We start from the raw sequence: 27,254 nt of genomic DNA on the forward strand, positions 1-27,254 counted from the left end.
GAAAAATTTGTAATTTAAAAGGGAAGATCAAATATGAAAAGATAATTAGGTCCAGGCGCAGTGGCGCATGCCTATAATCCCAGTGGCTCGGGAGGCTGAGACAGGAGAATTGCAATTTCAAAGCCAGCCTCAATAACACCCTATCTCTTAATAAAATATAAAACAGGGCTGGGGATGTGGCTCAGTTGCTTGTATGCCCCTGGATTCAAAAGTACCAAAAATAATAATAATAATAATAATAATAAGCAATACTAGTACTTCCTGCTCTTTAAAAAAAAAAAAGAGTCTGAACATTACAACCCATTATTAAATCCCAAGTTTTTAATTCTGCTAATATTTCAATGAAATTGACACAGGTCCATTAAAATAGAATGAAAATCATAATCTAGAACTGATATATCCTTTGTTATCATAAAGAATAAAACAGAGTGTCTTTTAAATAGGACATTGGGACAATATGACATTTTTAAAGTATATAAGTCATCCTATAAGTAGAACGTTTGGCAAATATTACATCTGAAACTATGGGAAAAAATGGGTTCTCTAGAAAAGAAGTTGGTGAACTAAGGTCTGCAGGCCAAATTGGCTTTCTACCTACTTTAAAGTTTTACTGGATCATAACCATACTCATCAGTTTCTGTATTGTATACAAAAGAAAGATATTAATAGTCGTAATAGATACTGTATAGCCCCAAGCCTAAAAGGTGTACTAGTGTATTATTTGGCTCTTTACTGAAAAAGTTTGGTAACCTCTGATCTATAAGTTCAAAAGGGAGAAATACCAGTTTAATACTAACTTACATCATGTAAAATTCTACTTTTTAAGTAATATTAACATACTTGTGAATAATGTGTTACTTGGTCTGTTTTTCTGTTTTGTTTTGGGGGGGGAGTTTTCTTTTGTGTGTGTGTGTGTGTGTGTGTGTATGTGTGTGTGTGTGTGCGTGCATGCATGTGCTGGGGATTGAACCTAGGGATACTTTGCTACTAAGCTACATCCTCAGTTATTTTTAGACAAGGTATAACTAAATTGCCAAGGGTGGCCTCCAACTTGCAATCCTCCTGCCTCAGCTTCCCAAACAGCTGAGATTACAGAAATATACCACCACACTGGCTAGAATCACAGCAATTTCAAACATAAATTAACCACGCCTTTCACCGGTAATGCACAATGAAAGCAAACTGAAAAGACCACTTCGTTAGAAAGCAAAAACGAACATTCAAATAATTATTTAACATTTAATATGATTATAATAAAACATGATTTGGATTTCCCTTTGGAAATGTTGTTGCTAAACTGAAAACTCAACATGGTTTCAAAGAAACTGCTTAACAGAAAATACTGCTTTTTAAAAAAATGTTTATCTAAAATACCTGTGTATTATTTAGTAAGTAGGAAAGGATAACAATGATTAGCTTGGCAGAATCTACTGCCATTCCAACTATACTATGTAGCATTTGATGCTCCCTGCACTTTAGCATCATTGCCACCACATGACTGCACAACAGAATGAGCAATATGTTAAATGCTGATAGTGCTGTGATCAGTCTGGTCTTTTAGATTCCATCTTCCTCCTCTCCAGCATTCACCACAGAGGGGAGGCAAACACAGTGTTTCTGTTTTAGATACAGTTCCAAGATCACCAGATGAGCTCTAATGCTGGTAGGAGATGAGTGTGGAGAATTCAATACATGTTGATATAATGAAGAAACAACTGCCCTCTAGTCTCCATTAGACACAAAAACTCCAAAGGACAATGCAGGCTATTTCCAGACGTTGCACATCAAGCTCTTCTGTTCCTTTCAGTGGAGGACAGTACCTCCAAATCCCAACTATGTAGCCCTCTTAATCCTTCTAAATCTCATTTTGTTGTCCTGTAAAATCTGATTAACTTTATCTTTATTTTGAAAGTACAGCCTTTCTTTACTTTGGCCAACCAGATCCCATCTGTCCTTCTAGAAGCCCACTTCTTACCTCTGATCCTACTTCCTCCATATTTTTTTCCTAATTGCTCCTTGCAGCCCATAGTGAGCTTGCTTCTCAGTTTCTTTGGCATTTGCTAGTAATAAGACATCTCTCACTAAACTGTTCAATTTAATTTCTTAAAGTTATTTATGTATGATTTCTGTACTCCTCTCCCATCTGCTAATATAAACTGTTCTTCGTGGTAAAGACTCCAATATACGTCCTTGTATTTCCTGCTTACAATGAAAGATCAATGCTGTGGATAGAGAAAGCACTCAAAGTTTTAGTCAATTAATCAAATTACTGAATATAAAGGTATTTAAATGTAACGCATTATACAACTATAAGAGACCATCGTCAATTTAACATTTCCTAAGACCATTCTCCAAACGATTAGAACCTCGTGATCCTATTGGACACCAAGAATCCTCACAAGTCCTGAGAATGCTTCTCTAATAACTAGTGCCCAGACCTGTTCTGTTTAACTTTGGTTCTGGAGTAATCCAGCATCATCCAGGCCTATCACAAAGCTATTTCTCTAGGGACACAGAGTATTGGTGAGCCAGCTATGAACTCTCTCACACCACCCTGACAATTTCTCATAGGACAAATGCCCAGAGATGAGGGATTTATAGTTTTCAAACACACACTGTTGGAAGGCTTTGTGGAGAGAGTTCAATGAGTCACCCACATGCATTGTTCATCTAAACCTCAATCATCTGGGTTTAAATCATTTTTTTACATGGCCGTTTTCATGCAATGGACAGTTTGACATTTAAACATGTTTTATAACCCTATAAAATGAGCCTTTAAACATACAGCTTTTCTTCATCAAAAAGTTGTTATGTGGGCAACAAGTAACCCTAAGCCTCACCTAAACTCTGATTCAAAGCTTCAGAATGTGCTAGGTGCAGTGGTACATGCCTATATTCCCATCTACTCTGGAGGCTGAGACAGGAGGAGCACAAGTTCAAGGCCAGCAAGGGCAACTTAGAAAGACCTTACTCAAAATATAAATGAAAAGGGATGGGGACGCAGCTCAGTGACAGAGTGATTGCCTAGCATATGCGAGGCCCTGGAATCAATTCCCAGTCTCTCTCTCTCTCTCTCTCACACACACACACACACATACACACCAAAAAAAAAAAAAAAAGCTTCAGAACATTCAAGTTATCTGCAGATATGAATTGCCTTACCTGGCCTTGATGATCCCTAAAACTCCTTCCAGGTATAGCATTTAAGTATACTAAAGTGTTGGAAATACCAACTGGTCTTTCTCTCAGGCTATTTGCTTGTTCCTATGCCAGGAAGGGATAAAGCATGTACAGGCTACTTACTATGCACTAATGTCTGTGTTTATTTTGTCACTGATGCAAGAAAAAAACTCCTCTTCAACCCAGCCCAAAATGGAACCTTTTCTCCTTCTCCTGCTCTCATGCAGGGAAATTCATGAGGACAACTACCCTCAACCCTTGCAGTCAAGCTACCCGCCATCAGTGACTGGATGGGTAGGACACTGAACTAAAGAGGAAGAGTGGGCCAACCCTTGTCTTTCTAGGACCTGGCTGTTCACTATTCAAAGTGTAGTCCCTGGATAGCTGCAGCAGCACTGCTTGGGAACAGAATCTCACACCCAACCCCAGAACCTCTAAAATAGGATCTGCAGTTTAGCCAGGTCTTCAGGCAAATCACACAGATATCTACATTTGGGACGCACTGATCTAAGATCTAAACAAGCCCCGTTCAACAGGGTAGCGATTTAAATTTATTTAAAATAAATAAAATCCAAAATTTAGTTCCTTATCCACACTAACTTCATTTTGAATGCCAATTACCACACATGGCAAGTAGTTAATCTGCTAGACAGCACAAAGAACATTTTCATTCTCATGGACAGTTCCATTGGATAGCACTGAACACAAAGTTGTTCTTCAAACCAGCTTCAGTATGAACCCAGCTCCTGAGGCTACTTCTCTCACAGCAAGGAGTGATAATCAGATTCCACCAAGCCTCATTATCTCAACAGAAAACACAATGAACCAAACTGACTCTTTCCCAATATAAGTAGCTCTGTACTCAGAGGATAAGTCTAAAAAGTTCCCAATGGAGATCTCCTTCACAACTAAAAGAAGCATTAATTGCAAAGTAAACTGTTAGAGAATTAATGAATGTTTGGCTCTCCTATCAGTTTCCACTGCTTCAAATAAAGATTCATAAAGTACCAGAGGGCTGTGTGCAGCTGCACATGCCTCTAATCCCAACAGCTTGGAAGGCTGAGGCAGGAGAATCGCAAGTTCAAAGACAGCCTCAGCAACTTAGTGAGGCCCTAAGCAACTTAGCAAGACTCTGTTTCTAAATAAAATATCCTGTACATCAGTGATGGGTCAACTCAAAGAGAAATTAAGGAATTTTTCCCATTCACAGTAGCCTCAAGAAAAATAAAACATTTGGGAATCAACTTATCAAAATAGGTGATACACCTCTACAATGAAAACTACAGAACACAAAAGAAAGAAATTGAAGAAGACCTTAGAAGATGGAAAGATCTCCCATGCATAGGCAGAATTAATATTGTCAAAATAGCCATATTACCAAAAGCACTATATAGATTTAATGCAATTCCTATTAAAATTCCAATGTTATTCTTCATAGAAATAGAAAAAGCAATCATGAAATTCATTTGGAAAAATAGGGGGCTCAGAATAGCCAAAGCAATCCTTAGTAAGAAAAGTAAAGCAGAAGGCATCACAATACCAAGACCTTAAATTTCACTACAGAGCTACAGTAACAAAAACAGCATGATACTGGCACCAAAACAGACATGAAGACCAATGGAAGAGAATAGAAGACACAGAGACAAACCCACATAAATACCATTATCTCATACTAGACAAAGGCTCCATAAACATACGTTGGAGAAAAGATCGTCTCTTCAACAAATGGTTCTGGGAAAATTGGAAATCCATATGTAGCAAAATGAAATCAAGCCCCTATCTCTCACTCTGCACAAAACCAAACTCAAAGTGGATCAAGGACCTAGGCATTAGACCAGAGACCCTTGTACCTCCTAGAAGAAAAAGTAGGCCCAACTCTCCATTATGTAAGCTTAGGAACTGAATTCTCCAACAAGACTCCTAAAGCACAAGAAGTAAAATCAAGAATCAATAAATCGTATGGTTTCAAACTAAAAAGCTCTTCACAGAAAAGGAAACAAATCAAGAACGTGAAGAGAGAGCCTACAGAATGGGAGAAAATCTTTGCCATCTACACCTCAGATAGAGCACTAATCTCCTATATAAAGAACTCAAAAAACTTAACACCAAATAAATAAATAACCTAATCAGTGGTGCCAATGCCACTTCACAGAAAAAATACAATTGGTCAACAAATATATGAAAAAAATGTTCAACAACTCTAGCAATTAAGGAAATGCAAATTAAAACTACACTGAAATTTCCCTCACTCCAGCCAGAATGGCAATTATCAAGAATATAAATAATAAATGTTGGGGAGGAGATGGGGGAAAGGTACACTCATACATTGCTGGTAGGGCTGCAAATTGATGCAACCACTATGGAAAGCAGTATCAAGATTTCTCAGAAAACTTGGAATGGAACCACCATTTCACCTAGTTATCCCAATCCTGGATGTACACCCAAATGACTTAAAATCAGCATGCTACAGTGACACCGCTGCAACAATGTTTATAGCAGCTCAATTCACAAAACTGAAACCAACTTAGGTGCCCTTCAACAAATGGATGAAAAAAAAAAATTGTGGATTGGAATATTACTCTGCCATAAATAAGAATGAAATTATGGCATTAGCTGGTAAATGGATAGAACTGGAGACTATCATGCTAAGTGAAATAAACCAATCCCAAAAAACCAAAGGCCAAATGTTCTCTCTGGTATGCAGCTGCTAACACACAATAAGAGAGGTGGAGAGAAGAATAGAAGTACTTTGGATTAGACAAAGGGGAATGAAGGGAAGGGAGAAGGGATGGGAAAAGGAAAGACAATGGAATGAATCTGACATAACTTTCTTATGTACATATATGGATACACAACCAGTATAATGCCATATTATGTACAACTACAAGAATGGGAAGTTATACTCCATGTATGTATGATAGGCCAAAATACATTCTACTGTCATGTATATCTAAGAAGAAATCAAATGATAGAAAGGAAGGAAAAAAGAAAATACAAAAAGTGCTGGGAATGTGGCTCAGTGGTTAAGCACCCCTAAGTTAAGTCCCTAGTACCAAAAAGGAAAAAAAAAAAAAAAAACACTAGTTTCAATAATAGAGAAAGCATGATGGTACATGCCTGTAATTCCAGCAACTTGGGAATCTGAGGCAGGAGGATCATAAATTCAAGGCCAGTCTGAGCAACATATCAAGAACCTGTCTCAAAATTTAACAAAAAAGGGCTGGGGTGGCTCAGCAGTAGAGTACTTGCCTAGCACATGTGAGGCACTGAATTGGATCCTCAGCACCACATAAGAACAAATAAATAAAATAAAGTTATTGTGTCCAACTACAACTAAAAAAAAAAATTAACAAAAAAATTTTAAAGGGCTGGGGAAAAATGACAAATTTAATTTTTAGCAAAATTATTTTGCTAATACTTTGCTAATACCATTTCTCCACTCCCCCACTCCATTTCTGATACCATTACTTGAACTTTGATCTTTAAAGTTTAGCATGTGCTATGGTTAGAATGTTCAGGGTCCCCCAAAAGTTCATATCTAAAGGTTTGGTCTATAGGGTGGCCACACTGGGAGGCTCTGTGGACCCTGGGGTCTGTCTGTCTCTGCATGATGGTTCAAAAGGTAATTAAGTGCTTGCTCCCAAGTACTCCTGCCATTGTCATTCACCATGTGCCACAAGTATCAAGGGTGAGCCTTTACTAAGCCTTTCACTGTTTGGGCTTGGAACTTTCAAAACTGTGAACTAAATAAACATTTGTTATAAGTTAGCTGCCTCAGGGACTGTGTGGCAGTAACACTTACTTACTACTATAATTTGCAACAAAATCACAGTAGTTTGTTACAACATAGACTTGCTGAGCTCTACCACCAGTTTCATATTCAGTAAGTCCAGGGCAGACTCAGGAGTCTGCATTTCAAATCCATTCTCAGATAATAGGGGTCCAGGACACACACTTTGAGAATCACTGACCTAGCACAACACAAATATTAGCAAGATCTTGAGACTTGCTCACACATGGTACAGGCAATACTGCCTTGATTAGCTTTCCCTTGCATCTTTACCTAATAACTTTGAAAACCTGTCCCTACATACCTTCTCCCTCCCTCAAACTACTGACTCTGACATTTTAAAAGCCTCTAATGACTTCCTAGTTCCCCAAACCACTGGAGTCTTCATCTCCATTTTTATCAACCTTTCTATAACACTTTGTTTTAGCAACCTGTTTGGTTCCTAATTCTGTCCTGTATTGGCCTCCATGGTTCATCTTTTATCTAACGAAATTCTCACCATATTCTCAGTGTCTTTTATGGGAGCTTCTCAAAACTTGGTGGGGTTTTTTTGTTTTGGTTTTTTTGGGTTTTTGTGTGTGTGTGTGTGTTGTCATTATTGTTGTTTTTAAAACTTCTTAGGATGAAAAATTATTACCATAGTTCTTAAGCAAGGAAAGACCCTTTCCTGAATTACAAGCTGAGATGTACTCCAAAGAATGAGAACATTTTTCAAAGTCTTTGGATTAAGGATTGTGCTTACTGCTCTTCTGATATGTAGGCTTCCTTCTAAAGTAACAGAAAATCTTTTTCCTTAGTATCCTAAATAAAACAAAAGTACAGTATAAATAGATTTCAGTATCAGCCCACAATTTCTGTACCAGGGAAGGTAATAAAATGATTGACTACCCCTTGCATAGTCAATCATTTTATTACCTTCCCTGGTAAGGAATGAAGAGATCATAGAACTCATCTAGAAAATGTCTCACACTGGAATTGACAGGGAAAAGCACATGAAATTTTTTGACCAGTCTCTGTATCTTGTGCTATAAAATTTCAATAGCAATGCAATGTAAAAGAATGAGAAAAGGAGCTGGGCACAATGGCTCACACCTGTAATCCTAGCAACTCAGAAGCTAAAAAAGGAGAATCACAAGTTTAAGGCCAGACTCAGCAATTTAGCAAGAACTGTTTCAAAAAAAAAATTTTTTTTTTAATGGGGTGGGGGGCTAGGAATATAGCTCAGTGGTAAAGAAATAGTCAGGCCAGATAAAGGAGATGGTCCCAAGTTTGACAAACTTCCTATATTCCCCTTAGCATCCCTCCTCCTGGCACATCCTTCCCATGAGTGTTCCCCACATTTCTACCCAGATTAACTCTCAAAGTTCATCTTTATGGGAATTACTTTAAAACATTAGACTTTGTCCTTACTTTTAGCCAGGTCATCTCCATTAGAAATTTTCAGCAATTACCCCTCAAATCACCTCAAGCTAATGTGTGAATCACCTAACTTTAATGTGCCCTCCATCACTACATTTTATGACTGCATCTAGCCTTTAACATCCCCTTTGTTCCGAAGGGCTCTCTGTCCTGTCAATCTTCATCTGTCAGTGGCAGTTATAACTCTACCTCAGAACTTCAGGGTCACTGCTGAGTCCTCCCTCACTCACCCAGTCCCAAAGAATGGATGAGACCCAAAGAGGAGCACCTTAATGCACTCTTTATATCTTTCATCAGTTTAGTGCTATGAACAAAGCATTCACTCAAAAAGGAAGTAATCTAAGAAGTATTTTTTTAATTATGGTTCCTGATTCCAGCCTCCCCTCTCCATCCCCAAAATCACTAACTTTATTTAACCCTACATTATTCTCCCCAAAACTATTCCAACAGCCTACTATTTAGTTACCTTTTCACCAATCTTGCCCCATTTCAACCCATACTCCATACAGTCAGCAGTTTCTTTCCTAAAAGTAATGTCACTCCCCAACTTAAAAAAAAATATAACTCAAAAGATAAAGACCACAGTGGGTGTGGTACAACATGCCTGTGATCCCAGATATTTGGGAGGCTGAGGCAGGAGGGGTGGGATATGGAGGCCAGCCTGGGCAATTTAGACTCTGTCTCAAAATAAAATAAAATGGCCCAGAAATACAGCTCAGTGGTAGGGCACCCTGAATTCAATCCTGGAGATTAAAAAAAAAAAAAAGATAATGTTCACACTTATTATTTGATATCCACAACTCATGATCCAGTCCAAATTGCTTACCTCTCCAACCTCATTTCACCACTCTGCCATTTATCTTACAGAGTCTGGAAAGCTACTACCTCCTCCTTCCACCTTCCCTACTCCCTAATCTAAATAACTTTTAGCCTTACTCCAGGAGTACTGCCTTGGTGCTCCCTTTGAACTATCACTTGTTATACTATACCATAATTATGTACTATGTTTGGACTTTCTCTTAAAGGTGACCCTTATAGCTAGAACCCTGCCTCACTCAATGGACCCTGGCATAATGCTCACAGGTAGTCCATTAAGTATCTGTTAAACACATTTGTATAACTAAAAGAATAAAATCTTTCAAAGTTTTTTAATTACTTTAGGAGGCTATAAAATTATTTGATCAATGTAGTAACTGCTCAAAACATTTTTGCAACTCCTCTTTTGCCATTTGGAATTGCTTTCTGAGCTTGTTTACTCTCCAAAAAAGAAAATCAGTCCCTTTATACCCACAAAACATTTTCAACCAAATATAGTAGAGGCAACTTTGAACACTGCCATCCTCCACCCTACCCCCCTTCATTGTATGGATTGGCTCCAAACTTTTGGTCCTTTCAAACAAGGAAATTCTCCTTCAAAGGATGAAAACTTGCCTTCACTGACACTGTGTCACAGGATCTTAAGATGATTTCAAATGGTAATGCAAGAAAGTTTTGCAGTTGGAATGTGTAGTGCCTCAAAGGGCTCCTATTTGATGGTGAAGACTTAAGTGTTTATGTTTAGATACGGGTTTTATTTTTCAAAAATATTTCATTTCACCTTGCTGAATATCTGTTGAATGAAATCCTAAGGGGGGAGGGGATGGGGGGAATGGTGCATCTCAATCTCTCCAAAACTGTAAAAAGGGGGCTAAGTCTTCCCATTGACTCCATGAATGCCAAGATCACTGAAAATTCAGCTTAATGACTGCTGAATCAATTTCCAAAGATCAAAGCGCTTTAATAACTTCATTAAAATATTAAGGCAGAAACACCCTACCCAGAAACTGCACCATCCTTGTCCAAGGAAGGAGTTCCACCATTTAAGACTGATGCTGTAAACACGACAAAGGAGCAGGTCCCTATTTTGCTTAATTCAACATGTATGGAGCAACTGCTGGTTGTTCTGTCCTATTCCTGGTGAATGAGAGGAGAGGAGAGAGGGAGGGAGGGAAGCAGAGGGAAAGTGAGGAGAGAGGGAGAAAGGGGGAGAGGGCACAGCCCTAGTACTCAAGCTGCAAGCTGTCAAAATCATTCCAGACAACATCTTGCGAGAGCACTGAATACATTCATAGCCATCCATCTCTAGTGAGGCAGTTTACACGAATGACACTATTTACCCTCCCAAATCGATTTAGGGGCAGAAATGGCTCTTAATCATCCCTAAGGGAAGGGAAGAACAACAGTAGATCTTCCCCATCACTTGGTATGGGAAAAGTGAGGAAGCAGCTAGGGAAGGGGTGGTCCAAACCTTTCTCTTCCCCTCAGGGCCAGCACCAGAGGCAGAAGCCTGGATTTCTGACATCCCAGTGCCAAGCCCTCTAGTTCAGTAAGAAGGAACAATCAAACTCCAGCTCATTTCTGCAGAGACGCACACGGACCCAGCCACCGCCCGGCCCCATCTCGTGGGAGCTGCAGGTAGAGGCAAGGTAATGGTGGACAGAGAAGGTAGAGGGGAGGGGCGGGGAGGGGCGCGCTCGCGTCCCCCTCAGCGGTCCCCCTCCGTCCCGACAAGTCGCTGCCAAGGCAACCCAAAGCCGCAGGGCCAGGGACCCCTTACTCCCCGCCCACGTTGGGTACCTTCGAGTACTCCTGAGCCAGCTTCTGGTACTTCCCCTGCAACTCTGCCGAGGCCATGGCCTCGCCCGCCCCGTCCAGGCCAGGCTGTCCAGGCCGCTCAGTCCCGCCCCCCGCCCCCAACCCCAGACCCGCTCCAGGACACGGCTCAGCCAGCGTCTGCTGCTCGGCCACTGCCGCCGCGCCTCCTCCTCCGCTTCCGGGTTCTCGGGGTGGGAGGAAGGCGGAGTGGGACCGGGGGCGGAGCAAACATCGGGGCGTGTCGACGTCTCGACGTCACCGCCCCACCCTTACGCCCCCGAGCACGTGCGCGCGCCGCCTCGCTGGCGCGCCGGGATTCTCCCTCTGAGAGCAGAGGGCGCCATCTTGGACCACGCGACAAGATGGCGACCCGGAACAGAGGCAGGGCGTATCGGGAAGGGAAGCGACTGATGAGTGTACAGAATGGGCGGGGGACGGAGAAGTGAGACCGTGGTTGCGAAGAGCAGAGGACCGGAAGAAGAAACATTCTAAGAACATCGAGAATTCTAACCTACCCCGTGCTTCCCAGTTCCTATGGCAACCGACTGGCATTGATGGTTACCTTGTTCACAAGGAGCGTGGAGAGAAAGACCGCTGTATTCCGCTCTCTGGTTATCTGGAGATGGCAGCACCGGACATGTGCTGCACTGTGAACTATCAGACCTACCCCAAATGTATAACGCTGCTGCCACTTTCTCTTGCTCCACACCAGACAAACCCTTACTGTCATTTTTGCATTTTGATCCTGAAATTTCTTTGTGTCGGTTCTCTACCCAAGTCCCCCGCCTGCCCACCACTGTCCCCGGAAGCACAAGTTAAGAGTCTTTTTCAGTGAATTGAGTAAAAGACCGTTAGGAAATTGCAGATGTTTTCTGCCAAGCATGCAGATAGAGTGGAGTTAACAGTAAAAAAAAAAAAAAAAAAGGAAGCAAAAACTAGTCTGCCTGGGATATTTTATGACACTTTTGCTTGAATTACAAACTGCATCCACTCATTAATTTTAATGTTTTTTAGAATTTTAGTAGGCATTGCATTTCATTGCAACATTGAAATTTTCATCAATAAAGAAATGGATAAATAGATATAGGCTACATATTTGCCATGAATTACAATATGGATATTAAAACTAATGACTAGATTTGTGTGTATCTGCATTTGTTTGTATCAACAGGGCAAAAGGCCATGTTAAATATAAAAAGAAATTGCGTCATACTATAGGTACATTTTTGAAATAAGTAACATTTGTATTGTTTGTGGACACACAACATGTACTAAAAATACAGAAACAAGAACTGAAAGGGATACATCAAGTTCTGGATACTGGTTGCCTCTAATGAGAAACAGGGTGAGGAAACTGGGAAGAAGAAAGGAATGTAAACTTTACTACGGGTTGTGTGTATTTTGTGTGTGTATTGGTTACTGGGCATTGAACCCAGGGGTGCCTTACCATTGCACTACATCCCCAGTTTTTATTGTTGTTGTTTGTTGCTTGTTTTACACAAGGTTTTGCCAAATTGCCAAACCTGGCCCCAGACTTGTGATCCTCCTGCTTAGTATCCCGAGTTGCTTGGATTGTGCCACCACACCCAGCCTAAACTTTATTTTTATTTCCTTAATTTTTAAAGTAAAATGATAGGGTTAACATTTATTATCTAAATACTAGTATAGAGATGTTATATTAGCACTTTAGAATGCTTGAAATTTTTCATGATTAAAAAAACTGTTATATGAAAAAATGTTAGACATTAGCAATTAGGGAAATACAAATCAAGAATACATTGAGATTTCATCTCATTCCAATTAGAGTGGCAGCCATCAGGAATACAAACAACAATAAATGCTAGAGAGGATGTGGGGGGAAAAAAGAACACTTTTACATTGTGGGTGAGATTTTAAATTAATACAACCACTATGTAAATTAGTATGAAGGTTTCTCAAAAGACTAGGAATGGAACCACCATATGACCCAGCTATACCTCTCCTTGGTATTTATCCTAAGAAATTAAAAAAGTCATCATACTGTAGTGATACATGCATACCTATGTTTATAGAAACACAGTTCACAATAGCCAAGCTATTGAACCAGCCTAGGTGTCTTGTCAGATGAATGGATAAAGAAAATGTGATATATACAATGAAATTTAATCCAGTCATGGTAAGAATGAAATTATGTCATTTGCAGGAAAATGGTTGGAACTTGAGAACATTAAGTGAAATAAGTCAAACTCAGAGAGTGAAAGGTTGTATGTTTTCTCTCATATGGGAGGCTAGAGAGGAAAAAAAAAAAGAAAGATGTGAGGCTAGGGAGAATATCATGAAAATCAAAGGGAGATCAGTAGAGTAGAAGAAAGGGACCAGGGAAAGGGAGGATAGGAGGAAAAGGGAAAATATAGAGGGAGGATATTGGCCAAATTGTATTGTTATATTGTATGCATGTATGTATATGTAACAGTGAATCCTACCATTATGTATAACTATACTGCACCAATAAAAAATATACAAGACAGAGGGGAGGGGAGGGGGTATGAGGGCAGGAAAGATGGTGGAATGAGGTAGACATCATTACCCTAGGTACATGTATGACTGCACATATGGTGTCATGCTACATTGTGTACAACCAGAGAAATGAAAAGTTGTGCTGTGATTGTGTACAATGAATCAAAATGCATTCTGCTGTCTTATATACTTAATTAAAATAAATAACTTTTTTAAAATATGGAAAAGAAAGAAAAAAAAAAAACCTATGTAAGCCAGGAATTTTATAGTGAAGGACTAAGGCTATATCCGTTGTAATGTGTAAGAGGATTATAGACTTTAAAATGTTTATAATTCTTTTTCAAAATGTTAATAATTTTCAATTTGTTAATAATCAAGTCCTACTATCCAAACTTTCAGAACAGTAGTTTTTAAAATTGTTAGTTTTCTGTGGCACCACCAAGTGGCAGAATTAAATATTGTGAATTTCCATTGGTTATAAAAGAATGAAAAAAAAAATTTAAATAACGTTCCAAAGAAAGAATGTGCAAGTTTAGCCAGAGAGCCTGTGTAATTTTGCTAAATTTAGAAATTTATTTTCCACTGACTAATCTAGTTGTCCTGTCAGATGTATTATTGTAAAATCCCAAATGATAAGTCCAAATACATTAAAATTAAGAATCTCTTTCTCAAAAGACCTCACTAAGTGAAAAAAAATATAAAACCAAAGAATGAAAACAGATATTTGCAATATACATATCCAACAGAGGTCTCTTTATCCAAATATATAAAGAGTGCTTACAAATCAATAAAGGAAAAGACAAGCAACAAAAGAGGAAAATAGCTAAGAGACTTCAACAGGATTTTCACAAAGGAAGTTATACAAATGACCGATATATATGCAAAAGTATGTTCTTTCTGTTAGTAATCAGGAGGAAGTGAAGTTAAAACCACAGTGAGATACCACTGCATACACACACAAATGGCTAAAATGAAAAAGATTGAAAAGAGTAAGAATACAGGAAAGAAACTTGCATAAAATGCTGGTAAAAATGTAAATTGGAACAGTAGTTTAGGGAAAAAATTCGGTGTCATCTCATTTGAAAAGATACATATAGTACACATTACCTAGCAGTTCCAACCAGAAAAAAAAAAATGTGTGTATGTATTATTCATCAAGAATACTTGTAACAGCCAGGCGCAGTGCAGCATGCTTATAATCCCAGTGGTTCAGGAGGCTGAGGCAGGAGGGTCATGAGTTCAAAGCCAGCCTAAGCAACTTAGCAAGATCCTGTCTCTAAATGAAATATAAAAAGGGCTGGGGATGTGGCTCAGGGATTGAGTTCCCCAGGGTTCAATCCCCAGTATACAATAAATATAATAATAATAATATTCATAACAGAATTACCCATAAATAATCAAAACCATCCAAACAGAGTCTCCAAATGTCTTATTAACAGAATGGATAGGTAAATGATTGTACATTTATATTATGGAATGTTGAAAGCACTGAAAAAAGAGTTACTAATAGTAGATTTTTCATAAATCTCAAAAAAAAAAAAAATCCAAGGGTAAAAGAAGCCAGATCTGAGAAAACAATTATACTGTCTGATTTGATTTTTATAATGTTCAGAAATTGATAGAATTTAATCAAAGGCCCAGGGATGCATGGTTGGTGGTAAAACTAAAACAGTAAGGAAGTGATAACCAAAAAAGGAATGTGATTACTTTCATGGGGGAGAGAATGGAAACTCTAAGGAGGTGGGTGTAAGATGGGCATTGGCAATGCCCTGTCCCTTGCTTCTGTGGTACTACTGAAAAACCAGCCTCTACCTCAGAGCAAAGCCTGTCCAAGGAAGGGACATGGCCTTTGTCCTTGGGAAGACCCACAGAGCACTCCTAGGCACATTCCCACCCTGCTAAGAGGTTTATCTACAAATAACAGGAGAGATCTGCTGTGCCAGATGTCCCTGACTCAGTCAGGCTAGGTGGGGATCCATAGCAGCCCCCTAGCAGCCACCAATCAGCATGAGACAGGGAAATACCTGGGATGCCAGATGACCCTCCCAGTAGTTTATGGTGGTTGATAACAAGTTGGGAAACCATGTCAGCACGTACACCCCTTTTGGCTTAAACCAATCAGTTCAAACGAATCCCCCTCTTGTAGTGACCAATCCCCCCTACCCAACTTGTTCCCACCAGTGAATGTGCTAATCATGTTTTAGAGTTGTTATTTGATTTTCCCGCGGTGTGTGATGATTTGCTAAGAGATGCTATGATGTATGTGGGGGGTCCCTGCCTTCTCCAAAGAATGTATAAAACTGCTGCAAACCCTGGGCTCGGGGCCTCTCAGCGTCACCAGTTGCTGTCTGTGTGTGTGCGCGGAGGACCGAGCTAGCTCGCAATAAACACCTCTTTTCTGTTTACATGGATCTTGGTCTCTGGTGGTCTTTTGGGGGTCCCGAATTCGAGCATAACACTACATGGTTGTTGGCTTCAGCTAATCCCTTATGAAGTATATTTCTGTTTCATGTGCTTTATTGTATGGGTATTACAAACATGATAACAAAATGTTTGAAGTCTCAATTATCTCGTGTTTGCCAGCAACAGTTCTCAACTATAAACAGCATGCTTGTGGGGAATGGTATGAATAAAGGACTCTTGGAATTACTGTACACATGCAAGTGCTATGCTGATCATTATTGTCTGGGAGTTTTGTTTGCTTGTTTGATCACAAATGTCAGAAACCAAACTCAAAGTAACTTGGAACCAAAGGGGAACTCATTGAAAGAAGTGAGGCTATGTCACAGGACAATAGGAAGAAAACAGCTACCAGACCTCAGATTTTTAGGCCAGGTTTTAGTTTCTGCAGTTTTCATACTCCATCTCTGCCTCTTCCCGCAGATGCACTTTTATGAGGTAACAACATAGAAGCCCACAGATCCTAAGCCTCCCGTGTCACAGTTTTGCCTCTGTTGCCTTCAGGAAAACAAACAAACAACAAAAAAGTAGGTTTCTTAGTTCCAGTTTGAAAAATCCCAAGGAAAATCTTTGGCCCCAGTTGGGCTAGATGCCCATTCCTGGGAGAAGCTTTGGCATGAGGTCTTAGTTACATAGCACAGGCAGGGCAGCTGGGAGAACCACCAAGCCATGACCATGCCAAAAGAGATTAGATTACTCTTTCCTCAAACGAAGACTTCTGTGGTGTAAGCCACTAGGTTAAGCAAGGACACACCAAAGCAGAGGCCAGTGAGGGCCAGAAAGCATCAAGGATCTGATTGATGACAAATCTAGGTCCCCTGCTCTGCCCTACCCTTGAGGACATAGTTTTTCTCAAACAGATAGAAGTCATCTCTGAAGGGGTCAAAACTTGAAACAAATGAGCATTTCCTGAAAGGTGTAAGGATATCTCACAGAACAATAGGAAGAAATGAGCCACAGGACATTGGAACAACATAAGTCAGGAATCTGGATGTTTCTGCAATTCTCAGGCTCCATCTCTGCCTCTGCTGGACTGGGAAATCATTAACCGATGAGTTTGATTTTCCTCTTCCAATAGAGTGGAGACATTTGAGGAAGACTAGATCTGTCATATAGAAAGGAAAGACTTTTCTCTCCACACCTACGCATAGGATGAATCAATTGTGGTCTCACAGAATGAGCAAGAAAAAGTTTTGTTTGTGTATTTCGTACTCCATGCTGAACAATGGATCTGGTGTACAGCAGGACTGGCTTTCTTAGCCATCATGGAATGATAATTGTGAACAGAGTTTGTCAGATCCCACACCAGAGATGGTGCAAGATGAAGTTGGACCATGGGACAGAAAGGGGGACTATTCAGGTCCTATCTGAAAGGCTGCCTCACTTTTATGTGGAGTGCATTCCACAACACAAACACTGCATCTTTTTGAGCCAGGGGGTAGCTGATGGGTGGTGCAACACTGCAGCAGAAATGGGGACCTACCTATTTCATTATTTCAGAAAATGGCTGAAGCAAAGATGAAAAACGTGTTACTGAGTGGACCCTGGGGGAACCCATGATGGGGGGGCGGGGCTCAGATCCTTATTAGGAATAGCTCCTAACCTAAGAGCTATTTGACATGCAATGCTGTTCTTGTAACAGCTTATCAAACCTAAAACTCATATTAGAATACACAGCACATTTAACCCCTCACTCTTCTAAACAACAAAGTCACAAAGTGATAGTGAAAGTTGGATTTTACTGACTTAAGGAAGGCTCTGGCACACAATGTTTACAGTCAAAATTCAGTTTTCATGGACTTTGTATCTGCAAATTTGCATAAACTTATTTGTGACCTCAAAATCAATAATCACAACACTTTCGAGGTCATTTACAAATATGCCCAGAGCAACAAAGATTTGCGTCACCCAAAACCCACATTTCCTGCTGAGATCAAACAGGGAGATGCTCGCCTTGTTTCAGCTCTCCACACTATAGTGGATGCTGTTTAGTGTCTCATTTTTGGGGATTTTTGAAGATTTTTGCTTTTTAAAATGGCTCCCAAACTTAGTGCTAAAACACTAGACAGGGTTCCTAAGAGCAAGAAGACTGTGATATGCCTTACTCAGAAAATACGGGTGTACCCTAAGCTTTGTTCAGGCTAAGTTTATAGAGCTGTTCACCACCGGTTCAACATCAATGAATCAAGAATACATGTTAAATATAAGGAGCCTTTAAATGGGAACACACATAAAACATCTTCACTTGGTGAAAATATTGTGGCCAGAGACTCATAGGGACCTAACTTTATATTTTCCCTAGATTATGTTATTTGCTAATTTAATGTTTGCAGCAATTTATAGAACAAAACTACATTAGGTAATGAGAATCAACTATATGTAGAACAAGTGGATCTTCCCTCAGCCATATGGACAATGACCACTTATGCCATCAGTTTCTTGGTAATATCAGAGGTATTGTACAATCTCTGAGTAAACATTATTTCATGGTCCAGTAGAATCACATGCTTGCTGAAGTCAAGGACTTCTTTCAAATTTCAGGGCTCTCTCCACGCCCTTTAAGTCATGCATTCTACTTCAGAGTAACTTGATGTATACAGAACCCACTATAGTGACATTAGACCAATTTGCCCCACCAGCATCACCCCCTATATAGTCATAAAGAGAAGTAAGCAAAGATTTTCTCTGATCTGGTTTCATAATCTCTATGGCCAGTCTCCATACTTGATTAGGGATAATAGAGAACGAAAAATGTTTATATATGAGTGGATAGAGGGGAAGGTCTTAGTCTGTTTTCTGTTGCTATAACAGGTTACCACAGACTTTTATAAAGAAAAGAAGTTTATTGAATTCACAGTTCTGGATGCTGGGTGAAGTTCAAGAGCATGGCATCAGCATCTGCTCCACATTTGGTGAGGGCCTTCTTACTACATCAGAACATGGCAGAGGGTGTCACGTAGCAAGACAAAGCAAGTGCAAACATGCTAGCTCAAGTCTCTTTTCCTCATCTTATAAAGTCACTAATGCCATCATGGGGTCCCATCCTCATAACCTCATCTAATCCAATTACTTCCCAAAGGCCTCACCTTCAAATACCATTAACATGTGAATTTAGAGATCACAGTTTACCATCCATGAACCTTTGAGGAGCACAATTCAGACCATAGCAGGGAAGGATTAAGGAAGGCATTTAATAATAATGTTAGGATGAAAAATAAAAATAGTCACAAGGACAGTGTGTTATTTTTATTTTTTATTCAGTGAGAAATGCACACCAACTCTATCATGGGGAGTGGGGAATGGCAGGGAAGAAAAGAACTTTACTCCCCATGATTTTTCTCTTGAGCAATTAGCTCCAAAGTTCAGGCTTAATAATGAGGGCTCAGTGAAGCAAAAGTCTGAACAAAATCTGATGATTTGCAACTTTGAGGAGTCTTACTAAAAATAGGGATTCTGTGCTTGGAAGTTTTGCAACTTCTTCCTTTGGCTGTGCCCCAGTACTTTTCCTGTCTCAGTGACAGCAGGACAGAAGATGGATGGGACGAGCACAGAGCCAGGCATGTCATATCCAAAGTCACATGGCAGACACTGGCAGAATCAAAACCAGAAGCAGGTCCTCTGCTTTACTATTTAGCTCAAAAGGTCAGAAGTCAGTCAGTCCTGGATTAGAGGTGAGGGTGCCAAACCATTCATTATACTTCTTATAATGTAATGAAACCTAATGCATCCATGACCCTTTTGCAAAAATTCTGACCTCCAGATCCATAACCCATACCTGTTCTCCCATCTGCTTGATTAATTTAAAATAAATCCCAAACATCATAGTATTTAATGCTTAAAGTTTTCAGCACATATTTCTAAAATAAATGACTCTTTTTTAATACATTATTATTATATATATGCTAATAATGACTAATGTATGTGCTTTATTCATAGTTTTTACCTAGTCCATTTTCTGTTCTTGTCCAGTTTCTCAGATATTCTTCACTTTTGACCACCTGGCCAGTTCTGCAGAGTCCTATTTAGGTATTTTGTACAGCATGCTTCAGTTGGGATTTATCTAATGTTTTCTCATGATTTGACTGGGCTTAAGGGTTTGGGGAGGAGATTACAGAGTTAAAGAGCCATTCTCAATATGTTGAACCAAATTTACATAGTAGAAACATGCCAATCTCGACAATCTTGATAACCTTTTAAAGTTTGATGTTAAAGAGTTGCATCTTCTACCAGGTGCAGTAGCACACACCTGTCATCCCAGTGACTGGGGAGGTTGAGGCAGGAAAATTGTAAGGTTAAAACCAGCCTCAGCAACGTAGCAAGATCCTGTTTCAAAATAAAAATTAAAAGAGCTGGAGATGTGACCCAATGGGAAAGTACCCCTGAATTCAACCCCTAGTACCACAAAAATAAATAAATAAATAAAAATACAAAAGCAAAGAGTTACCTCTTTGAAGTATGGAACTTTCCCTTTCTGCATTCTTTTGCCCTTAAATTTCTGATTTTATGCTATTTACTGGGCATAAAACAAAGGATGTGTGTTAAAGAGCAATAGATAATAAGACCAGATCTGGGTAGACATTGTATTGGCACTCTAAATATGACCTTTGGGGTAGAGTGGAGGTGGGGACCAGAGGAGGTAGATTGAAGATTTAACCTCTACACTTCTGGAAGTCCATTCCTGTATTCTACAGTATGGGTGTGTGTGTTGTGTGTGTGTGTGTGTGTGTGTGTGTGTATTAAAATATACATATATAAAATTTACGTTTTTAACTTTTTTTGGGGGGGGGGGGTACTAGGGATTAAAACCTGGGGCACTGAGCCACTGAGCCACATCCCCAGCCCATTTTATTTTTGTATTTTGAGATAGGATCTTGCTAAGTTGCTTAGGACCTCACTAAATTGCTGAGGCTGGCCTCAAATTTGTGATCAAGGCTGGGATTACAGGCCTGTGCCACCACAGGAGGCCGTTGTAACCATTTTGAAGTGGTTCAAGAGCATTAAGTATATTCACATTGTTGCACAATCATCCCCATCCATCCAGAAAGTCTTCATCTTCCTCAACTGAAACTCCAGATCCTTAAATGCTAATTCCTTATTTCCCTCCCCTAACCCCAACCACTCTTCTACTCTGTGTCTCTATGAATTTGACCCCTCTAGGACCTCTTACAAATGCAATTATATGTTTATCCTTTTGCTTCTGGCTATTTCACTTAGAATAATGTCTTTACTTTTCAGTCATATTGTAGCATATGTCAGAATATGAGGCCTTCTTAAAAGACTAAATAGGGGCAGAGAATGTAGCTCAGTGGTAGAGTGTTTGCCTAGCATGTTTGCAACCCTCAGTTCAATCCCCAGCACTATTAAAAAAAAAAAAAGACTAAATAACATTCCATTGTATGTACATACCACATGCTGTTAATCTACTCATCCCTAGATGATATCCAGGTTATTTCATTGTTTTGGATGTTGTGAATAATGCTGCCATGAATATGGGTATATAAATGTCTGTTCAAGCCCCTGCTTTTAATTCTTTTGGAGATATACCCAGCAGTGGAACTGCTAAGGTATATATAACCATAATCAATACTCTCACTGTACCCTATGGTGGAGATACTGTATAGTGGCATGCTGTTCATATTTTTGTAGCTCAACATTCATGAAATCATGTCGGTAGCTTGAAATGGGCCATGATGGGAGTATTTGCACCATAGAAATAGGAAAATGCTGCAAATTAGGCCCTGGTCTATACCCCCATCACAGAACTGGTTATACATTTGTCACCTGTGTATAGGACAGGTGATATACAACCTTGGGGTGTTACTAATAACTTCAGAATGTTCTTTGTATATCCCACAACGAAAACCATAAACATCTGTGCAAAGCAATTCTCAGGAACCACTGAGATGAAATTCATCCACTCAGCCCTGGGGGCCTTGCCGAGTCTGGGTCTAATTCATCTTTTTTTCTCCCAAAACAGTGAGTGTTCAATGAATGTCAACTGAAGAAATGAATCCAGGGTTTTCTCAAGGGGAAAAGTTAAACCTAACCGGATGGAAGGCCTTTTGGATTGTACAATGTCTAGCACTTCTATTTTCTGTATAACTGTTATAATGAAAATTATTTCACTTTAATTCTTAATTTCAATCAATAGAAAATGTTTCCCAAATATTATCATTTACTATAGTTGTAATTATTACTATAGCCCACACTTAATCCAAGTCCACTGATCTATCAGTAGCTGTTCTTTATTAGGTATCTTTTTCCTAGAGCAAGGTGTGAGAGTTATTCACATTTTGAATAATACAATATTGTGAGAGGTTTTCTTGTCTTAGCTTTTTATAAAATTTCCAGCAACCACCAAACCAACTTAAAATTTTCATTAGCAATCAAAGACAGGTATTTTTCTGCCTTTTCTATATGACATTGAGAATTAATTGATAAAGGAGACATTTTTATAGAAACAGAGGGGATGATAGGATTTTTTAAAACAACCTTTTTGTAATTTCTAGCAGTACAATTGATTCAAGGCAAAGGTCATACGAAACTGTTAGATGAATGGAGGGAGAATCAGGTGCTACTCCATGTACCTTTTGGTAAGTCTTAAAGTCTTTATTTTCTTTGGTGGGAGGGTTGTTTGTTTGTTTTGGTACTTGGAATTGAACCCAGAGGCATTTTACTGCTGAGCTACATCCCCAGTCCTTTTATTTGTTTGTTTGTTTGTTTATTTATTTTGAAACAGGCTGACCTCTTCCTGCCTCAGCCTACCCATTCGCTGGTTTTGACTATAAGCCCACGTCACTGCACTGTCTTAATTGAGGGAGACAGGGAGATCATGTCACCAACGTGCTTTCTGATAAGATGCAAAAAACAATACATAGCACTATTTTTGAATCATACTTGCCAAAGTACTTCACTTGGGTTTCATTCAGCGTTTATACCCACCTTCCAGTTTATTTTTAAAAAATTAAAAAATAAAAAACAGAGATTAGAGGAACAAGTTGAATGACACCACAAGAAAGCTGACAGATATTTGCAAAATCTCAGGCTATTAGACAACAGAAAAAGTGGAAGAGTAAGGAGTGCATTAGATGAGAAGAGACTTAAGATTTTCTTACAATATTAAATTACACATACACTATGATCGGTTTGTTCTACTGGGTGTGGGGAGGGATTTTAACCTAGTGAAATAAAAACATATCCACACAAAAATTTTCACAGCAGCTTTATTCATAATGACCCCAACTGGAAACAATCCAGTCAGCAACAAGAGTATGAACAAGCAAACTGGAATACAACTCAGCAATAAAAGAGAACGCGTGAACTCATGAACATTATGGTAAGCGTAGGAAGCCATACATACCAAAAAAAGTGCACACTGTAAGTTTCCATTCTATATGACATTCTGGTTGGGCAAAACTCATCTATGGTGAGAGACATCAGAGCAGCATTGACTCAAAGGTGCAGGAGGACTTACTTTCTGAAGTGGTAGAAATACATGTTCTCTATCTTTGTAAGGGTGTGTTATCAAAATCCATCCCACTGCATGCTTAATTCACTTATGTAAGGATATCGCAATTGAGAAGGAGGGAGGGAAAAGAGAGAGACACTTAAAGAGACATAACTAAACATAATATGTAGACTTCTAGGATCTACAAACAACTGCAAAAAGTTTTCAAGAAAACCTAAATGCAGACTGTATAGGCATTTGGAAGGTGCCAAGGAATTATGTGTCTTTTGATATGATAATGGCATGTATAAGAAAATCCATATATAAGAAAATACAGTTTTAACAAATGCATACTGCAGCATTTAGGGTAAAGGGACATGATGCTCAGATGACAATACTTAACAGGGGGAAGCAAAGACAGCAAGTGAGAAAATCTTGATACTCCAGAACCTGCGTGGTGGTGCTGTGGTGGGTGGGGAGAGTGGGTAATTGTCCTTTTGGCTATTTATGTATATTTGAAAATGTTCATAATAAAAAATTAATTGGTTTAGGTAGATAGAGAATATAATACCCACAGTGTCAAAGTTAACATTCTCTTAAGATATCAGAGACCACACTTGCCTTGTTGGTTTTTCTAAGTCTTTGGCTGCTTGTTTTATATATATATAATTTATATATATATATTTTTTTTCAATGCATCTTTTATTTTATTTGTTTATATGTGGTGCTGAGGATTGAACCCAGGGCCTCACATATGCCAGGCAAGCACTCTACCACTGAGCCACAACTCCAGCCCTGATTGTTTCTTTTTACTAATTGACACATCCCAAGACCACAATTAAGGGTGTCTTATACTAATCAACTTTATTTATTTAATTTAATTTATTTATTTCATATTTATTTTATTTTATTTATTTCATATTTCAGTCAACAAAATAAAGAGTTCTTTACTCTCCATTCTGGCGCTCCGCAGAACGGTTCTTTCGGCCTGCTTTAATCTCTCGCTGCCACCAGGGGGCGCGCCCTCCCTGAACTTGCTCCGCGGAGGACCGAGGAGCGACAAAACCAGCACTACAATCGGAGGAGTAAGTGGTTACCAATCTTTTTGGCATGCCCGCGACCAGGGGCTGTAATTGTTTAGGCACGTCTCTGGTGACCTCATCCCACTACACCTGAGTCTTTTTAAAGAAACAATTAGCCTGTTTGAACAGAACAGGTAAGGCAAATTAGTAACTGGAAAATTACTAAGTCGTTCTACAGGACGTGTTGGGACATCCTGTACTCCCTTGAGGCTCAGTTAGGGTGTGGCCTCTTCTTCCTCTCTTGATGGCTGGGAAAGGCGGCAAGTCCCTTCTCTGCAGGGCGCAGTTCCCTTTTTGTCCTGGGTGCACTGGGCGGGCAGGAGTGCAGTTGGCCTTTAGGGACAGGGGGGTGGGGGTGGGACAGACATTAAAAGTCCTAAGGGACTGCTGAATGCTGCTCCACCGGCCCCAGAACTGATGCTCCAGCACTGCTCCTGGGCCCTCCTGTTCCTTCTGGCCACATGCGGAGCGCCCCCTATGTTCCATGCCGTGTTCCCACTCCATGAGTAAACCCTTTAGAAGAGGATGAGGAATAAAGGATCTCTCTCAACTGCAGTTTGATCCTGCAGCTCCTGCTCCAGAAAGCCCTTCTGAGGGGATTTTGTGAAAGAGAATGTCATAGCTTACAATGTCTGTGCCATGAGCCCCTTCCTGACACTGTGCCCCATGTTCCTTGCAATCAATCCAATCACATGGTCTCCAGTCCTGGGATGCTCTGTGATCACCAATAAGATATTAGCTCCATCTGAAACCCTCCACACCCACACTCTCCTCATTCCCAGCTCAGGAGGTCCTGTCACTATTCTTCAGGGACCCTGAGCTACTTCTTCAAAATTTTTACCTTTGTTTCTGACTCCCTCGATAGACTCTAAGTGGCATAGAAACTATTTCCATAAAAACTTTTGAGGTGCCAGGCACAGTGGCATGCCTGTAATTTCAGTGGCTCAGGAGGCTGAGGAAGGAGGATCGGGAGTTCAAAGCCAGCCTCAGCAAAAATGAGGCACTAAGCAGCTCAGTGAGACCCTGTCTCTAAAGAAAATACAAAAGAGGGCTGGGGATGTGGCTCAGGGGTCCAGTTACCAGCCCCACCCCACCCCCCAAAAAAAATCCTTTTGAAAATCTGAAAACACTTCCCATCACTTTGTAAGAAAGTGGCACCAGGGTGAAGGGAGTATTTGAGAACAAGGAATCCTCCAGAAGCTCTTCACATCGCAAGACAGAGGTCACTGTCTTCTCTCAGTGTGTAAAACTGACCCTGGGAAGGAGGGAAATGGGGACTTACGGAAGGCAGCAGCAGTGAGGGTGTGGAGAGAAAGTTGGAGGAGCATAACAGAAATAAGTAGTAACCAGCTTTTCCAAAGCTGCTTCCACACTCTGACTGTTGTTCTCTTCAAGAAACTCTCAATCCCTCCGTGCCTCAGTTCTTCTACCAGAGCCATCACCAGAGAGGCCTCCAGATAGGAAAAAGAATCAATTTGAGAATTAAATTCTGGTCACTGTTTTTTATACATGCAGGTGTTCATCTGACAGACGCCAGGGAGGTGGGGTGTGTGCCAGGCCCGAGGATGGGTGTTGGACATACCTTTGAAGAACTCACACCCAGCCATGAGAAAGGGGATGCAAACCATTGTGATACTTCAGCTCCATGTACAGAGAGGACTCTGTGCTAACTTGGAGGAACAGAACTCTGGACACAATGTGGATGGAGAAAAGGAAGATGCAAAGTTTTTTTTAAAAAAATTATTTATTTATTTATTTTAGTTTTAGGTGGAGACACATCTTTATTTTATATGTATGTGGTGCTGAGGATGGAACCCAGGGCCTCATGCATGCTAGGCAAGCACTCTACTACTGAGCCACAACCCCAGCTCCAGAAGATGCAAAGTTTAAGGAATACAGAAGAGGTGGGCATTGCAAGATTCTGCCAGCCAGTGGGTGTGCCAGGGCTGGGCCCTGAGACATGTGCATGAAGAAAACAGTGAAATCCCTACCTTCGTGGAGACAGTATTCTGGTGAGGGCACAAAGCATTAGTAATAAATGCAATAAATATATTCTATAGCAGGTGAGAGTAACTACAGGGGAAATAGGACAGGGCAAGTGGCCAGGAGTTGGGAGGGGGTGGAATGTATGGAAGGGCCATCATGTAAGCCTCATAGAGAATTGACACTTGAAGGAGGACTTATAAGACAAGGAATAGGTAAAGCCTGGGGTATGGGTATTTGGCAGACATGCTCCAGGCACAGGAAACAACAGGGCAAATGTCCCTAAAATAGAGTGTGCCCACATATTTAGGGAAAAGAGAGGAAGCCAGTGAGACTGGAAAGCAAATGGGAGATGAGGTCGGAGTACAGCAGACAGATTATAAAGATGTGGGCATTGCATGATGGTGTACTCCTGTAATCCTAGTGACTCAGGAGGCTGAGGCAGGAGAATCAGAGACCAACCTGGCAATTTAGTGAAACCCTATCTCAAAATAAAAAATAAGGGCTGGGGATGTGGCTCAAGCGGTAGCGCACTCGCCTGGCATGCGTGCGGCCCGGGTTCGATCCTCAGCACCACATACCAACAAAGATGTTGTGTCCGCTGAGAACTGAAAAATAAATGTTAAAAATTCTCTCTCTCTCTCATTCTCTCTCTCCTCTCTCACTCTCTCTTTAAAAAAAAATAAATAAAAATAAAATAAATAAATAAATAAATAAATAAATAAAAAGAGCTGGTGATACAACTCAGTGGTAGAGTGTCCCT

At 40.1% G+C, this 27,254-nt stretch overlaps 1 protein-coding gene across 3 annotated transcripts in view; it reads right to left on the bottom strand.

The window, feature by feature from the left end:
• Ppp1r21 (protein phosphatase 1 regulatory subunit 21) overlaps positions 1 to 11,351 on the bottom strand; it is a 66,186-nt gene extending 54,835 nt beyond the window's left edge. The window contains exons 1-2 of one of the 3 annotated variants that reach the window (XM_040271001.2): positions 11,006 to 11,104; positions 10,206 to 10,342 (exon numbers count right to left, since the gene is read on the bottom strand). Coding sequence is in view for 2 of the 3 variants with exons in the window: in XM_021725826.3 (XP_021581501.2) it covers positions 11,006 to 11,062 (57 nt within the window). In the remaining variant the exon portion in view is untranslated. Of the gene's footprint in view, positions 1 to 10,205; positions 10,343 to 11,005 lie in introns of all 3 variants that reach the window. The other 2 variants (XM_021725826.3, XM_005324476.4) reach the window with 2 other exon arrangements.
• Between the last annotated feature and the right edge of the window lie 15,903 nt (positions 11,352 to 27,254).

Source organism: Ictidomys tridecemlineatus, chromosome 12, assembly GCF_052094955.1.
Source record: "Ictidomys tridecemlineatus isolate mIctTri1 chromosome 12, mIctTri1.hap1, whole genome shotgun sequence".
NCBI lineage: Eukaryota > Metazoa > Chordata > Mammalia > Rodentia > Sciuridae > Ictidomys > Ictidomys tridecemlineatus.